Source organism: Siniperca chuatsi, linkage group LG4 (genome assembly GCF_020085105.1).
Source record: "Siniperca chuatsi isolate FFG_IHB_CAS linkage group LG4, ASM2008510v1, whole genome shotgun sequence".
Lineage (NCBI taxonomy): Eukaryota > Metazoa > Chordata > Actinopteri > Centrarchiformes > Sinipercidae > Siniperca > Siniperca chuatsi.
The window spans coordinates 10,330,293-10,348,163 of NC_058045.1; the positions used below are offsets into that span (position 1 = coordinate 10,330,293).

At 42.6% G+C, this 17,871-nt stretch overlaps 1 protein-coding gene across 8 annotated transcripts; it reads right to left on the bottom strand.

The window, feature by feature from the left end:
* Positions 1–913: 913 nt before the first annotated feature.
* On the bottom strand, positions 914–17,336 carry zmp:0000001167 (protein phosphatase 1 regulatory subunit 12A). 8 transcript variants are annotated; one of them, XM_044194498.1, is made up of 25 exons: positions 16,910–17,335; positions 13,561–13,691; positions 13,209–13,327; positions 12,023–12,179; positions 11,705–11,849; positions 11,532–11,606; positions 11,331–11,410; positions 9,822–10,027; positions 9,588–9,697; positions 9,290–9,484; positions 9,057–9,139; positions 8,869–8,958; positions 8,594–8,695; positions 8,411–8,506; positions 8,214–8,304; positions 7,980–8,102; positions 7,785–7,887; positions 7,569–7,672; positions 7,312–7,371; positions 7,206–7,228; positions 7,034–7,097; positions 6,807–6,911; positions 5,083–5,133; positions 4,799–4,849; positions 914–2,244 (listed from the first exon to the last, which is right to left on the bottom strand). In XM_044194498.1, exons 1-25 carry the CDS (start codon positions 17,183–17,185, stop codon positions 2,158–2,160), a joined length of 2,727 nt encoding a protein of 908 aa, XP_044050433.1. In that variant the 5' UTR covers positions 17,186–17,335; the 3' UTR covers positions 914–2,157. The 8 variants fall into 8 exon arrangements, with proteins under 8 accessions (XP_044050433.1, XP_044050434.1, XP_044050432.1 ...); XM_044194499.1 differs by having other exon boundaries at positions 9,290–9,487; positions 9,822–10,003; positions 16,910–17,334; XM_044194497.1 differs by having other exon boundaries at positions 9,290–9,487; positions 16,910–17,333.
* Between the last annotated feature and the right edge of the window lie 535 nt (positions 17,337–17,871).

Sequence of the window (17,871 nt, forward strand, 5' to 3'; positions counted from 1 at the left end):
ACTAGCTGTCAAAAATGGAAAAAAAAAAGAACAAAAACCCACTCAAGTTCAATTGTAGCATTTCATTGGTGGCACCACTTGGTGGTGTCGAGGAGCTGTTTGCGCAACATCTGGCATCATGCCGGGGGTCAGAGCCACAAACCCTGGGAAAAGCAGTGCTTTGTCCATATAAGGCTGCAATCCATCCGCTTCCCTCTTCCTCCCCAGCTCCCTTCCCCTGTCTTTCTCAGACCTGAGGGATATTTACAGAGAGAGTGCCTCGGCCAGCCTGCCCTTCCTTATTAGGAGCTCAGCTTGTTGTCAGTACTTCTACCCTGCAGGACAGTGGTCCATCTCTCTGCTCTCAGATGAGACAAACAGATGGATGACTGGTGTTAACTTCACTTTAGTGCAAATCAAAGGGAGCTCAGAAAACAACGGGACTCTTACAGCTTTGCCCAGGCATCTACTGAGCACTCACCCAGCATATGTAACAACGCTTCTATCACGTCAGTCAAGCCACTCATGATGTACTGTCCACCTGGGAGCAGTAGTAGATTTATGTAACAGTCCAAACATATTGTTAATACATCTTATGCTCACTGTGTGTGAGCGTCTCCGTGTTGCAGCTGTTCTGTTCCTCTTTTTTTTTTCTCCCCAGTGATGTAGGACATCTGGCTACTAGAAAACAGAACAACTGTATGCAGGGATGATACAAGTATAATGTGGGTGAAGCAGCAAAAAGACAAACAACCAGGTGACCACAAATCTCTAAAGTGCACAATTTGATGACTCCATCAGTCACAGCACGTTACTAAGAAGCCAGGAATCCAAGTAAGATTGAGAGTTATGGATGGGTCAAAGAGTAATGTAATATTTTAGTGATGGAGTTGGATACAAATTCTCACAGTGTACATAATAACCAGGCAGTCGCTACAAACACACTTTTTTCTTTATTAGGGTGCCGACATCCATTCAATATATTAGAAAACCAACATGTGAAGAAAGGCTACATGGAATTTTACTTCAAAGGGGGTATTATTCAAGACTAATATTTATACACATTTAATATACATAACCATGCTCCCTTGTAAGAGAGGAATTGACAATGAAAAACTATGAAAATAATATTTTTATCAATGGTAATAATTAAAACCATCCATAGCATAATAGGCTTTGACAGAACAGCAATTTCTATAATTGTGCAATGACCTTTGACCTTCAGCTATGGGTAACTTCTCCCTCCACTTGCTAAGTGAGAAGGCGCTGCTCTGAAATAAGTTTGTCTGTCTGGAGGACGGGCAAAGCCTCGCAGATCTTTTCTTGCTTTGCAGAGAGTAAAGTGCTGTGGTCGACTGACCTGGTTCTGCGGTCATTTTTTTGTTTTTAAGAGCATGGAGTGTCTGTGGTCACAAAAATAAAAATGTATGTGGGGAAGTGCATAGGTGGAGAGGTAGGTGGGTTCAAACACTTGCATGTGGAAACAAAACAACCCAACAGAGCTTCATGGACTTCCCCGTCGTCAGGATGTTGCCGAATGTAAAGACAGAGCCTGAAATGCTTTTCAGAGCTGGGTTGTTTTTTTTAAAGACCTACACCCAAAACCTTTATTGCTTGACAAAACATTAGATTTGATCTGTGAGTGGGGTAAATTTGTGAATGTGTGCCGTGAGTGTGTTCACAAAAAATAAATACTAAGTGGGAGCTTTAAGGCCCAAGCTGCCTCGTGCGCTCGTGGAATGTGCATCGAGGAAGTGTGTGATGCACGCGTAGGAATGTGTGTGCATGTTCGTGTTCCCCTGATGCACAGTCGTAGTAGATGTTGTGTTTTGTGTGTTGCACCAGCCGTGGAACATTCAGGCTGTTGTCAAGTCTCATGTTGCTACTGTGCAAGCCTCTGACCGCAGCCACAGGCCTTCATGCCATAGGTCTTCCTGTGACAAAGGGGCATTAAGGCACGCTAAAGCCACTCCAGCTGTTCATAGAGAGGCATCACAATCCAAGTCAAGCTGTGTTAATGTACGTAGGACATTCTGCTGCTTCTCTCTTCTCTCCTCTCTCACTCTCTCTCGCTCTTTGGCACTGGGAGGAATGTGTGGAAGGAGGGAGGGAGGGATGGATGGATGGATGGATGGGGGGAGGGGGAGGGGGTTCCCTGCTCTTCGTGTCTCTCTCCATCTATTTGGAGAGTTTGCTGATGACACGGATCAGTGCTCCATTTTCATCTTTAAGACGCTGGTTGTCTGCTCTCAGGTCAACCAGAACCTGGTGGTAAAAATGGAGCTCACATTAACAACAAATCAAAATACAAAACCAGTTTGAATTTCATTTTATTGCTTTTTTTCCATGTCAGTGAAATGCGATATTGGATGTTAAGATTACATATTATCGGCAGTTTTCACAGCAGACAGTTTGACGTTATCGCTGTTTAATTTAAATGTTGCAGTAAGCAGCGACAGTGTGACAGTGAGCCAGCACACACAATACCAGGAACCTTATTAATTACATCTATTCTTTTTATCCACTGTGAGATGTCAAAATGTCTATTAAACAGCTACAGAAAGGTTACACTGTTAATGGGCCACTTGAAGGGAGGGGGCTGATTTATTCATATCACTGCATAAATGTGTCTAACAAAGCTGTTACCACAAAATTTAAAAGGAAGCAGGACTTTTAATTAATGTTGTGTTAAATACAGTTTAGTGGGGTAATTCTTAAGTTGTTACGTTTTCTGTAAACCACAAGGACGGTGATCTTTGCTGCCATGCTTGCATAACTTTGGTCATGAAATGATGCATCAACGTTTATTCTGATGAAGACATAGTTTGGGTGAAATGTGGAAAAACAAAGCACATGGGTCATAATTTCAGTTGTTACCCATCCTGCTACAGAGTCTTGTGGATATCTGGCTTTAGCATGGGCAAGAAGTTTGATATTAGAAACTGAACTAATAAGATCCTTACATACAGTAATTGTTCTCATTTACCAAAACGGTGTACTGCATATTACCTAGAACTAGTGTGAAGTCGTGTTTGAATCCTCTACAGGACACACTGACGTGTCAAAAGCCTAAAACCAGGAGCTTAAAAAAAGTCTGGTGGCAGAGAACTAGAAATAACAGCACAGAAATTGTTTTCAATCACATTTAAAAGAGAGTATTTTATTAAAAATAAAAATGTAGTAATCCAAATAAAATATTTTTTTGCATCCTAGAATCAGATCATGTTAAAAAAAATTTTAAAGGAATAGTTTGACATTTAGGGAAATACACTTATTTGCTTTCAGTGGTGGAAAGTAACATTTACTCAAGTACTGTATTTAAGTACAGTTTTGAGGTACTTGCACTTTACTTGAGTATTTCCATTTTCTGTTACTTTATACTTCTACTCCACTACATTTATTTGACATTAGTTACTAATTACTTTTCAGTTGAAGATTTAACATTAAAAACATCTGATAAGCTTCTAAAATTCAACACATTGTTAAAGATTAAACCAGTGGTTCTCCTTTTCGGTTTATAACCCCTTATAAGTGTAGTTGCGTCTCCTCCTCATGTTTCAGATATCTGTGAGTTGTTAGCAGTTCCACCAAAGAGACATTTCCCCTCTAAACTTCTCAGATATTTTCATTTAAATAATTGTTCGAGGCTCAAAGAGGTAACAAAGAATGAGTACTTATACTTATGATAACTCATGTATTTTTACTTAGGTAGGAATGTGAATACAATACTTTTACTTGTAATGGGGTCTTTTTACATTGTTGTATTGATACTTTCCCTAAAGTAAAGGATCTGAATACTTCCTCCATCACTGTTTGCTTTGTTGCTGAGAGTCAGATGAGAAGATCGATACCACTCATGTCTGTCCACTAAATATGAAGCTACAGCCAGCAGCCTGTTAGCTTAGCTTAGCATTAAGACTGGAAATTGGAAACGGGAGGAAACAGCTAGCCTGACTCTGTACGAAGGTAACACAATCGGCCTACCAGCACCCTCCAGACCTCACTAATTAACACGTTATATCTCATCTGTTTAATCGGTACAAAAGCTGAAGTGTAAAAACAACAAAATGAGTCTTTAAAATGAGTGGTGTGTACCTTGATATCGCTTACCAGATGGTAGCAGTGAAAATAAATGATGGCTTGGATGAGTGTCATCTCTGATAATGGCTTGTAGCATCATATAGCTCATCCAGGTATGGCTGATTGCTCTGTATTATTTTGGAGGCCTGCTTAACAACAAGCAGGCACCCAGCAGAGACTCCAGTCCAGAGACTGAAGTTACCTTTAGACAGAGCCAGGCTAGTTTCCCCTTGTCTGCAGTCCTTATGCTAAGCTAAGATAAACGGCTGCTGGCAGTACATTAGATAGTAGAAGTATCGTACAGACATGAGAGTGGTATCAATCTTCTCATCTAACTCCCGGCATAAGCATAGTTCCCAAAATGTTGAACTATTCCTTTAAAGAAAAGGACTTACATTCTTTACCTATTCATTCTGTATTACTGGAAACGTTGGACAATTTATAAATAAGGCATTTCACATCCACAATTATGAGAGTGCAAAGATCAGATGGGAAAAAATACCCGGTTGAGGTAGTTGTTAGGCTGGCAAACAGAAACATCCAGTAATGTGAACAACCAAATCAACCCATCATGTAACAGATAAAAAAAAAGATCAAACCTTCCGTGTACTGTATAAAACAACTCCACAGTGTACCTCCACAACACTGCTGGCCTGCACAAGCTAAAGCCAAGCTAATCAAGCAGAAGCATGCAAAGTGTCTGTGGCCATGATAAGATTCATTCTGAATGTCTCCTCACCTTCAGCTCCTCCTCCAGCTCTGCCATTCGCCGCTCCAACATCCTCCGGTCCTGATGCCAGGGAAACGTGAGGGAGAGTGGGGGGCAGAGAGGAAGTGATGTAGAGAAGGAGGAGGATCACAAAAGGTTAGTGAAAACAGGTGAGAAAATGGTTCAAGTGGGGGGAAGAGAGGAGAGAGCGTCAACACACAGCAGGGGTGGCAGTAGTGAGGCAGTTGAAGCTACAACAACAACAACAACAACAACAACAACAACAGGTAACATCATCAGCAGGGATGCATTACCTTTCTCTCCAGGTCCAGCAAGGCTGAACAGTCAGTGAAGCGCTCCTGTCTCTGTTGGATACAACAAATCAATAACATTACCATCATCACCAACAGTAGGTTTACCTGATCACTAGAAGGCCTGTGTGCATAAAGACATTACGAATATCAATATATATATCTTGATATGGATGTTCTCTTTTGCTCATTTGCATTTCCAATTAAAGCAAGACTGCAACTTTTGCTGAACAACAACCACTGCGTCCACAAGTGACAAGTACAGGATGGTGGTAAAGAGTGAAACATAGTGTAACAGTAGCAAGTTAACACAGCATTATCTGTGTTTGCTAACAGTAGCTACTGGTCTCTCTGTCTCTGTGTTTCTCTCTCTGTCTGTCTTTCTCTCTGTGTTTCTCTTTCTGTGTTTGTCTGTCTCTCTCTCTCTGTCTGTCTTTCTCTCTGTGTTTCTCTCTCTCTCTCTGTCTGTCTCTGTCTGTCTGTCTCTGTGTCTGCGTCTCTCTCTCTCTCACCCTCTGTCTCTCTCTCTCACCCTCTGTCTCTCTCTCTCCCTCTCTCTGTCTGTCTGTCTCTCTCTCTGTCTGTCTCTGTGTCTCTCTCTCTCTGTCTGTCTCTGTGTCTCTCTCTCTGTGTCTGCGTGTCTCTCTCTCTCTCTCACCCTCTGTCGCTCTCACCCTCTGTCTCCCTCTATCTCTGTCTCTCCCTCTGTCTCTCCTTTGAAAGACATCATCATCTTTGGGCAATCTGACAGAGTGAGTGAAAGGGAACTACACTACACATTATACAGGGAATTGTACTTAGGGGCAAAATACAAAACAATTTGAACACAACTCAGGTCATTCTTTCCTCTGGCAGCTATCTAAATCTAAATCTCTGTTATGGACCATTGATTGCAAAATATTTTTATAATGTATATGTATAAATCACGGGGTAATTTCAGGTATGAATAGGGAATATTAATTCTCACTAGAGAACACAAAAACGCTGCACACGCTATACGATGAATAGTGACTGATTTCGATGAATGTTGTCTCCTGCTGAAGTACAATGTGTTTACTTTTGTGAAAAAAACCCTGAAATGTTTATGTGACGTGCTTAAATGTGGCGTAACAGGAACACAAGTAGAGACGAGTCATTAAGTCAGTGAACTGACTCAGTCATTTACACAGCAATATCTTGCTAACGTTAGCCACCATAAGCTATTGGTCATACCAGACTAAGTAAGGCTCTAGAGGTATAACCCCTGAGTGCACTGATGAGGTCAAGGGTGCACCGTATTACTAATGAATTTAACTTTTCATCTTTTCGACTGAATTAGTTCTTCTTATATTCTAATATTTCCACATTCTCGCTTTTGATGTCACACAACAATGTTTAAACCAAGATTCAAATCTTGAGGGCTTTAACATTTGCTTTGTTTTTCCAAGGACTAAAAAACAGAGAGAAAGAGATGTTTGTTGCGTTTCCATCTTCAAAAATATGATTTGGGATAAAAAGAATAAGGTTTGGATAGGCAGCATAACATGTGATAGCCACATGAACTGAACATAGAAACAGGAAGTCCAAAAAAGATAAATACTGGCCACAATTATAGAACCTGTCGATTACCAGTCTGACCACTTTAAGATGCTTCCTTTTGTCTTTGCATGGGGAAAGATTGCAATAATAGTTTAATTAATAAATAATTAAATAATAGTCTTTAACTCAAAGTGCGTCTGTGTCATTACCTGTGTGGCCTTTTCTAGGTCCAGTCTAGTCTGACTGACAATCCTCTGGGTGTCCTGCAGCTGAGACTGGAGCTGACTGTTTTCTCTGGAGACCTCCTCGAACAACTGACACACACACACACACACACACACACACACACACACACACACACACACACACAGAGCAGTAAATAACTGGGACAAACAAGAAAAAAATTGTGACCTCAATATCAGTTTTGTTTGCTGACCTTCTTAAAATCCTTGGTCTCAGAGCCTTCTCCCTGGGTACAGTCGTTATAGGATATGTCCGACCTGAGTAGAGGACAGAGTTTAGAGGTCAGAGATACAGCTATCATAGAGACTGTGCTGACAGAATGAACAAATAGGGCAAATCAAACAGGTCAAAGGCTGAATTCATACCTGGAACTCAAGTGTTGGTCTGTCTGTAAACAGAGAAAACAAGCAAACAAGTTATGGCCAGTGTCTTAGGTTAAAGTCCACTGAGACCACATATAAACACACACACCTGTGGATCCAGCCCACTGCCTGAGAACTCTTCCTCTCCACTGGGATCATTGTCATCACTCTGCAGATGACACAGACAGCACAACATGTTCTTATAAAACACTAAAGTCAAGTTACGAAATTGTTTTTTTATTGCTACTCATTTTATCCAACTTCCCTTTACATTTAACTACTGCTGAATCTGTCTTTTCTTGTTAGCATGGTTTGGTATCCGTCCTGCATCTATTTTCCAGACAAAAAGATGTCTGCCGTGTTTACCTCCCCGGTCCTCTGTGCCTTCCTTCTGGCCCGAGCTTGTCTCCTCTCCCTGCGCTCCCTGGCCCATCGCTCTGTCTCACTCTCCCCTGTGCTGGCCTCAACATCTGGAACAAAGCCAGACAGAAGGCAGTCGTTTAAAAGCAAATCAAATAGTTCAACAAACACCACATCATCAAGCTCTACATTTTGTTAGCAAAGGGAAATGGTGATGCACACCTCTCCTGTCAGATGTCTGAGGCCGTGGAGTGCCAGTGGGCTGTGTGAGGCCCAGCAGGTCGGACTTCTGCAGACTGGCAATACGAGACCTCCAGCTCACTTCCTGTAAACACAGTATCCCCTGCTATGTGATGTCACATGACATTATATAAGAGCAGCCAACACAGGCCTATAAGTGTGATATATGGCTCTCACCCCCTCCTCTCCCTTCTTCGCTTTTGCTTCTTTCTCTTTCTCTTCCTCCTCCTTCTTGTCTCTCCCTTTGTTGTCCGTCTTCATCGTCTTCTCTGCCTCCTGCAGATCTGTTAGCGTCACCCCCTTGATATGAAAAAGAGATAACACCATCTCATGTACCAGACTGACACACAATACTTTTAAAGTTTATAAACTAGAATCTGCAGTGAACATCTGAGCAGGTGACATTTGTACCTGAGTGGAGCGGCGGGACTGACGAGCGTGTCGGGACCGAGCCTTCCTCTGTGCCTCTGCCTCCTCATCCCGCACTGGTGTCAGATATGATCTACACAAGTCACACACTTTTAGATTCAATGCAGCACCATCAGGCCCACAGTTTACAAACATCAGCCCTTTGCCATCCACACACATACACAAAAGCCTCGACTCACTTGCGCCTCTGCTTGGTCTCCTGCTCGCCTGTGGTCGTGCTCTGAGAGTTGGAGACGGCAGACTGATCCTTCTTTTCTGTCTGTTCCTGAGGAAGTCTTAGGGCGAAAGATAAGAGGTGGCTATCAGATCTTTCAGATAAGTGAGGAAATTTCTTTTGGAAAATGAGTATAAAACTGAAATACCTCTGGCCCAAGACACTATTAAAGCGACTGAGTCCAGTAGAGCTTGTTCCTGTGCTAGCTGAGGTCACAGTGGGGTCATCCAGTCTCTTTCCATAAGATGAGCTAGAAAGACAAAGCCCATTGGAAACACAAAGGCATCTTTCACAGCCACACACACACACACAAATTAGTATTCACTGCTGTGGGAATGTAATAAGCTGTGACACAGCAAAAACAATCACACACAAACAGGAGAGCAAACAAATACAAGATGGGAAGTGAGCAGCATGACTGACCTGAGAAGCAAAGAGGGGGTGGAACTAGTGAGATCATTCCCTGATTGACTATGAAGGCGCCGTGTGTAAGAGGAGCTACGGCTTAGCCAACTGAGGGAGAGACAGGGTGACAAGGGCACATATGCAGTGACTCACTCAAACAGACTCTGATTTCACAAGCACAGAAGCACATGAGAGCACAGGCCCACCTGTTGGAGTTGTCAGGGCTGCTGTCTGGAATACTGAAGAGTCTCCGTGTTGGAATGGGCGGTACCCGAGCCAGCCTCGGCTCCTGAGAACAAGGCATGAGATCGGAGCATTAGTTTTATGTGACTCAGCGAAAGGAAGCTGTGAAAGAAGCCTTTATTTGGAGTCACGTTAGATTTATATAATAATAACTGGTTTCATGGGTGTATAAATCCTTGAATCATGTGGTGCGTACCTTGGTGTCAGCCTCAGAGCTGAGGCGGGGGCTGGAGGCAGAGCGGATCATTCCCAGGCCAGTGTCTGGAGGTCTGCTGGGGTCCTGGCTGGAGTCGGGCAGTCCGGCTGAGCCCAGAGTCACCGAGCTGCCTGCCTTCCTCAGAGACGTTCTCCAGGATCCTGGGGCCTCAGTGGCTGGGGGCTTGCTTGGGTCCTGCTACAATCAGTAAAAGTCATCATCTTTATTGTTCAGTATTGTTGTCATGGAGCTAAAAACAGACTCTTGATGTTCTCTATAAAATATCTCTATATAGTACCTTTTTCGCTTGGCTTGCAGCAGTACTCGTTGACATGGAGGTAGGAAGCAGGCTGGTGGCGTTGCGTTTGTTGTTCAAGTTGTTGATAATCTCTCTGCTTTTCACTTTCTCTGCAACCACGCAAAGGTCAGCAATTAATGAATCAGTACTAAAATCATAAAAGTCATGAAACCCATCTGATAAAACACGTTAGTTCTTAAATACAACTTATCTCTCAGCAGCAGTTTCTCTTACCGGACTCTGCATCGCTCTCGGATTCGCTCTCCTCCTCCGAGCTGGAGCTACTGGAGGCCTTCCCCTGGCTCTGAGATTGACTCTGTCCCGTCTGGCCTTCCTCCTCCTCATCCTCAGCCGGGCTGCTCGGCAGGGCAGGAGACGGGTGCTTCTCGCGCTCATGGAGGCAGATCTTCTCTTTACTGCTCATACGAGAGATAGAAGTCCTGCAGGGGCGGGGCCAAGGTGGGGTGGAACAACAGGTGGCATGCAGGGAGCTGATCAGTGAGGGCAATCATTCCACGTGCAGCCAATTAGAGCGAGCATGCGCCAATCAACACGTCAGTGGGTGGAACAGTGGGTCACTTTCTGTGATGCCATGTGTAGCATTGCTGTCTTATCACTAGATCACCATTTCACGTCACTTCAACCTACAGCTTTTTACTTAATCACTTATTTCACGCTTTTTTTATGCTCTTTCCTCGGTTTGTGATAATGCAAATTTTTATACAAACCCATGGGCATAAAATAGCAACAGAGCATCCACATGAATGACGAAACAATGTGTCCCAACCACATACTATATACTAAGTATATGCTTTGTACTAATTACACAGTGTACTATTTTGGCTTTTAGTATGCAAGAAATTTACTTAGATGCTTGTGTACTTGAAGTTCTGAACTACTGCCAGTATAAAATTTGAAAACTTTACTAAGAGCTAGTAGGGTTGGGCAATATTCGTATACAATGAGACAATATAAATGTGTCAACCGTTACAGGATTAAGCATATTGTTAATACAGACGTAACTCTCACTGTATCATCTCTGGGTGTATTAGACTGTTGTGGACAATGTTATGTAGTGAGCAATGTGTTTAAGTATCATGATTTGTCAGTTATTTCATTTGGTAGATTAGCCAAAAACAGATATTACTGTCTTGGTATTTTAATTTTCCAGACAATTCACTGCTTAATGATAGATACTGATATAGTGATTGCAAACCCAAAAGAGCTACTTATAAATGCTCTAAAGTTGATTTATTATTTTATTTTATTTTGAAATGAATGCATTGTTTTATTTAATTTTACTTTTCTTACTTTATTTTTGTGTTGGCTTATTTTAGTAAGCCAGAGTTGATTATTTCTCTCCCTCTCTGTTGCAGTGTCAGACAGTGTCCATTAAAACCATGCTGGACTTTAGTATGCATGTTGATATTTTAGTGTATACTACATATTTTTCATTTCTCCAATGTGTACACACTACATACTGAAAACAGTTAGTACTCAGTATGAACCTGGGACACAAAATGTCGCTGACCGCTACATCTATCCAGTGTCATGTCAGTGGATAGAAGTAACGTGGTTCAAAGGAATGCTGGGACTGTTAACATCATACCTGCATGCAAACTGCTGGTACTGGGATTACTGGGATTCAGCTGAGGAACAGCGTAGCATGTGCCACATACACACACACACATACACGCACACACACACAAACTCATGCCCACACACCAACACACTGGCACTGACCTGCGTGTGCGTACTGGTACCATGGAGATTTGCGGGCCCGGCTCAATAACAGGAGTCTGTTTCTCTTTCAAGCTGCGTAACTGAAGAGGAATATAAACACACATAAACACAGAGAACATTTGCAGCTGTAACACTATCAATCATATCAGGTTTATCTAACTTAGTGAGATAGTTGCGGAGCCTGTGTGAAGGCAGACTCACAGCGTTCTGTTTCTTCTGTAGCTGCTCCAGTGTGTCCGCAAGGCTCTCATCTGCAACGTCTAGAGGTGTTTGGCCCTACAAGGACATTCACAGTACATCATTAGTCATGGCAGAAATAGAGGCTTCAATCACAAGAGTTTATGCTAAGGAAAGGTTGTTTGTCTCGCGCTCACCACATTGTTGACGGCACCCATATCACACATGTTGTCAGCAAGCTGGATGCAGACCTCCTCCTGCCCCCAGTGAGCTGCTGCATGCAGGGGCGTCCACCCGTCTATGTCCATGCTGTCCACATCCACCCCACACTGTAACAGCACCCTGAGCAAGGCAAGGACAAGGGGAGGGAAGCAAACAAGAGGGGGAGAAGATGAGGAATACCCAGCAGGAGAGGACAAGGCTATGAATAAAATCAGTTTGACTTGGTGTGAGACCAAAATAAGACAGAAGCTAACAAGCTGTCATTGCTCTCATGTGTGCGGCCTGATGCTCACTTCAGGACTTCGATGTAGCCTTTGGCAGCGGCAACGTGCAGAGCGGTCGCCTTGGTGTTTGGGTGAGGTGTGAGAGTGCCACCTCCTGCCAGCACCGCCATGGCGTCCTGGAGCATGATCCTCTCCTCCTCCTTTCTGGCCTTGTCCACGTCTATTCCTGTGACGCACACATGAACAGTGGCAATTAAAAAAGGCAGACACACACACAAATTGATTGATGAAATCATTGGAAATGATTTTAGACCTTTGAAAATTGAAAAAAAAAAAATCACTTGTCAGTTTCTATAACACATACTGTAAGCTGCAGACAAAAGACAAAATATTCAGTTTCATATTCGTTTATCCTATATTTGTCATCTGTGATTTCAGTGGCATGATGGAGCTCAACAATGTGTGAATTTGACAGTGATAAAGATATAAGCCTGGAGCCGCAGTACACTTCAGTACTATGAAGGTCACAGAACATTTGGTACACGGTGACTTTGTCCTCATTTCTTTGCCTATTTTTGTCTACTCAGAGCGAAATGTGACCGCTTGTAAAAACAGGACAAAAATGCAAAGCAAGTTTAGGGGTTATATATTAATGAGAATGATTTTAGTGATTTTCAGCTCTAGTTTTTCGCTCCAAGTAGCCTGGGCTCTGTATTTCTGTATTTTTCTGATTTATGAATTGATTCCGCTCATAGAAAAAGTTTACTGCCAAAGCTGTTGAGAATCACTCATTCAAACCACATGGAAATATACAGTAAAGTACCTAACACTCACATTACTTCAAACATCTGCAGCCTCCTTCGAGCTGGCATTTGTAAATTATGATCTGATACTTCATGTACAGACACATTGTAAGTGTAAAACACCAAAAGCAGCAAATCCTCACATTTGAGAAGCAGGAACAAGTAAATGTTTTTGCTTGAAAAATTACATAAACAAGTTATAATTAATAACTGTTGTTGATATGTAATAAAATTATCATTTTAACTGATGATCACAGAGCCTTGACTGTTGTCAAATTCTCACATTAGCGTTAATTCTGATGATAACATAAACACGTGACATACTGAAGTTATCATGTACTTGAGATTATTATAAAGATCACATGCTTATGTCTCAACAGGACTGACTAGATGCAACATTGGACTTTAGGTTGGAGTGGAGGTGTTAATGTGGGTACGGAGCAATTCCTCACCTTGTTTTTTGATTTCAGCTTTGAGAAGTCTCTCCATGGCGTCTTCTGTGGCCACGTCAAGAGGAAGCTCTCCTTCACTGTTCACCGCCCCGACGTGAGCGCCGTGCTCTATCAGGTATCTTCAGAGGGAAAAACACAGTCAACATACAGTGACAGTAAAACCAGAATACAGTGTAATATATATTAGTTTAATGTGTATTACCTGACATCACTGTTGTCTATTACAATATCCTGTACATTGTCTAGATCTAAACTGACTAAAATTCAATGTAGGCCTATACTTTCTAAATACTCAGGACTACTTGAATTATAATGGCAGTGTCGTGACAGTGTGGTGACAGTCGGCACTCACTTAGTGATCTGGATGAAGCCGCAGGATGCTGCAGCGTGCAGAGGAGTCCAGCCCTCGTTGTCCCCTCTGTTGACGTCACTCCCGCTCTCCACCAGAAACTGCACCATCTCAGCATTTTCATCAATGCAGGCCTGCCAGAGGACACACAACCACATGATGAATTGCTATACAAGTGTTTATTGTTTGTTGTTCATTATGAGAATCCCTACTATGCACATTAAAAAAATAGAAACCAGACAGCAAACGTCAGTCAGAGTCCAGTTTCAGTACAACAGAGAAGATCTTTGACCCACTTCATTTTGGTTTGCTGTGAAAGTCAAAACTGTAGACACTTCCAAAATCTATTAACTTAAACTAAAGCACTGGAGCTAAAACAATGACTACTGTGTCTACTTGTTGTAATGACTTTCTGTTAAGTGGGCTGCTAAAAGCCCTCAAGTACTTTCCAAAACAGTCATTTTGTGGCGTGAGTGAAACAGCGAAGCTATTTAGCTGCTTTTTCCTGAGGCAAGGTCCAGCTAAGATCCCAATGTGATCCAACACAAGTCCCAAAATGAATCACATGAGGGCCTCATGGGATTATGTTATGATATGTTGCTTTAATTTCAGCTAATATTTATGAGAGAAAACTTCAGAGGGTGGGATCTGTGAATGCCCCAATTGTTTATACTGCAAAGAAGCTCCGGTTATTGAGTCATTAAATTAATTCTTAAAGCAAGTCAAAACACTTGGCAGTGAGGTAGGATTATTTTAGCCTGTTTAAATACAAATATTTCAATAATTTACTAGAAATAAGTGTTAATCTTGAAAAAACCCCAAAGGCAGATGTCTGCACTAGTATCAAAATAAGTTGATTTGTACTAGAAAGAGAAATGTAAATGTAATATGTAATATCCTTCCAACAGTGGAAGTCTGAGGGAGACCAGATTTCATGATAGCTGTTGAGACATTTCACTCAAAACCACAAATGTCAACCTCATGGTAGCACTAGAGGAAAAGTCAGGGGATCACCAAAGTCAGTAGGATTTATCCTCTTAGAACCACGAATCTCTGGTCAAACTTTCATGGAAATCCATCAAACAGCTGTGGAGCTATTTCAGTCTGGACCACAGTCGTGCCCTGGCCGACCGACCAACATTGCCGTTCCTAGAGCTTGCATGGCTAAAAATACTTGAGAAGATTTAGCAGTGAATACCAGCAGGTATCTAAAACAGATAGAAACCAGCCTGAATTGAGTGTTACTAACAAAAACACTATTGATTCTCTACTGATATACACAAAAAAATAGTCATCTGTACTGGTGTAAGGAAAGGGCAGGCGCATAACTTAATAATAATTTTTACTGGGGGGAAAAAAATTAAGCCAGTCTTTATGAATTCTTATTGTCCCACTTTGCTTCATGTATTTTCTCACACAGGTGATACTACCCAAACAAGGAACATGTTTCTATGTCGTATTTCATCACTAACAGCTGATGAGATGACATCTGCTCAGAACAAGACTGCACTCCATAATGTAATGCGTTTCCAGCCACTCATTATAATCGCCACAGCGGCAAGTGTCTGTAGTCTATAGGCCCGTCTTAAGCCACCTACTGTAAGAGGCTTTGCTTTTGGGCTAAATCAACTAATCACAAAGCTGCTACAAGTCTCCACCTTCCTTCATAGTGTAAGATAATTAGTCAGGTAGTAGGGTCGGAAAAAAACGTGGTCATTTTAAGAGCCTGAGATGAGGCTCGTAGATCAAAACGGAGGCAGAACCCTGCAAGTCGAACGCAGCGTGGGGGGAGCCTTCTGGACAAGTGGGGGCTCCAAGCTGAATGAATGAACAGAGGGTACTTCATGCACCCTGTGCGGTACGAGGGTGCACACAGACAGCCTCCCAGCAGACTCCTTCACTGGGTCATCAAGTGACTCATTGTGGAAATCGCCTTTGACAACAGCAGCTTTTGCTGTTTGAGGAATGTTTTCCATTTCTTCATCCGAAATCCCTAAAGTCCCCACCATGGGGAATTGGCAAAAGGAAGGAGAAAGAGAGACAGAGAGAAGAGGAGGAGGAGGAGGAGGAGGAGGAGGAGGAGGAGGAGGGCAAAGGAGAGAGAAAGCATAGTGGAGAAGACAGAAAGGCTTTGGATGGAGACGATGGAAAGTTTGGAGAGTGTGGGCCTATATTTAATTCTGGTTGCCAGGCAACTGATGAGCAACAGGGGAGAAAGGGATGGAGGGCAAGGAGAGGGACCACACTGGGTGATGGACCGACATGTGGATCGGGCCAAAGGAGGGCACGATCACCCAACATCCAGGCAGGAACATGCTCACTTACTCATCTGAGCTGATCATGGGAACTCCAAAAAAAAAAAAAAAAAAACCCTCCAAAAATTAAAAGCATCTTTTATGTCGACAAGCACACTTACATATCCAAGTTAAATTCACGAGACTGTGAGATCACCGTATGCGAAGAGACAGCAATGTGTTTATGACACGCTGTATCATAAAGGCAGGAGGAAATACTGCATCACCAGGGCTTGTGTGACAGTGATGTTGTCCAGACTGTTCCTCTGTGTTATGACTGAAGTCGAGGGGAAGGAGGGACCTTAAGGCTGAGCTGCATTAAGACTGAAACATGCTCAGAAGAAGTGCAGCCAATTTGGGACATGCAAAAGCAACAACCCTCAAACTGCAATTTAAAAACTGAAAGTTAAATCACCCTCTTTGATTCTGCCATAGATGAACCTGTTGATAGTAATAGTCTGAGTTTTCACCAACAAAAAAATACTGAAGATCTGTTGATCAGATGATGAAAACCTCCCTGATTTTAATGACCTACTATTTTACTGAGACTCCACCAGAGACTGTCTGACACAAGCCTGCCAGTCAGTGCCTATTAATGTCTAAAAATGATCCCACAGGCTCTGAGGAGACCGGTTTTTACAGTCTGCTGCTCGCTGCTGTCCCTACAGTGTACGCCAGAGAGAGAAGCCTATAACTTACTAAATAGCCTGCATCAGTGCGGATGGCCCAGCCTAACTACCAACCGAACTGTGGCTGTCTACACAGGCCAGAAGTGCTGCGGCTGGGACTTCAGAAAACAAATCTGGAGTTGATAAAGTGACGGGTTTCGTTTAAGATACAGTAGCTGCTACGTTAAAAATCTACGTAAATGTTTAGATTAACTTTACATTTTTACCTTCACGATAAGTTAACGTTAATGCTTCTTCGCTGTGAGGATCATTAACGGATAACCGTTGACGCTAGTTGAGCGACAGTTAGCAGCAACTCGGCGGTTAACTCATAAACACATATATTAACACAGTTGTTAACAGTTAAGAGAGTAACGTTAAGCTTCCTACCTGATGAAGCGCTGTCAGTCCGTCTATGTTGGCGTGGTTGATGTCAGCTCCCTGGCGGAGAAGAGCTGCCACCTCCTCCCGGTCTCCGGCGGAGCAGGCGGCCATAAACACGGCTCCTTGGGCGAATCGGACTTTCGCCCGCCGCGTCACTGAACCGCTCAATGTTTCCCGGGCCTCCGATCCCGTCCGATCCGTCTCCGAGCCCAGCCATCGCTGTAGCTGATCCTGCCGTCGCTGTTTGGCAGCTTCGGACCGGGAAGCGTCAGTGGCCGCCATCTTCCCTGGTCTGTCCCGGACAAATTCAGCTCATGGTACGAGGAGAAGCGGAGTGATTGGTTTGGATTGAGCCTCCCCCGGGCGGTGCCCCCTGGTGGACAGATACTGGAAACGAAGCCGTGAACTTCAGCGCGAACTTCTGACTGAGTGGCAGTCACAGGCTGCCTTCAAGTGCTACTCGGAAATTCCTACTTCAGTGTATTTTCCTCACAATACTAAAAATAGATATTACAACTGTCATTTTCTCGTAGGCTAGGCTATGACTTACAAGACAATGATAAATAACAATAACAACAATAATCCTACAAAAATTTGAGTGCAGACAAATAACCCTAATAAATGATTCATGATTTTTTTTTTTTAAATTACATTTTTCACTACTTTGGTATATTTCATTTTAGTATATTTTATTTTAGGCGACATGAGCACTATACCATTTCAGGACCCAAATTCTCAATATTTAATATTTTAATAGTTTGTTTCCCTATTTTGTATTTATATAATGTGTTCATGTGCTTTGTGTTTTTATCTTGCCTTTTGTGTACTGCTACATAATCAATTGTCCTTTGGGGACAAATAAAGTGACTGATCGATTGACTGATTATTTTGAAGACACACTTGTAAAAAAGTACCAACTAGTCCGCATGAAAACACACACACAAATACGGGTAAAATGACTTTTGTGC

Bases quoted from the DNA above. Each gene is read 5' to 3' on its own strand.
- zmp:0000001167 (XM_044194497.1), bottom strand. From the start codon at position 17,185: ATGGCGGCCACTGACGCTTCCCGGTCCGAAGCTGCCAAACAGCGACGG. The intron at 11,607-11,704 runs GTGAGCGCGAGA...ATGTCCTTGTAG, and splicing joins TGGGTGCCGTCAACAATGTG to GGCCAAACACCTCTAGACGT. The intron at 8,507-8,593 runs GTATTTCAGTTT...TTTCGCCCTAAG, and splicing joins AATAGTGTCTTGGGCCAGAG to ACTTCCTCAGGAACAGACAG.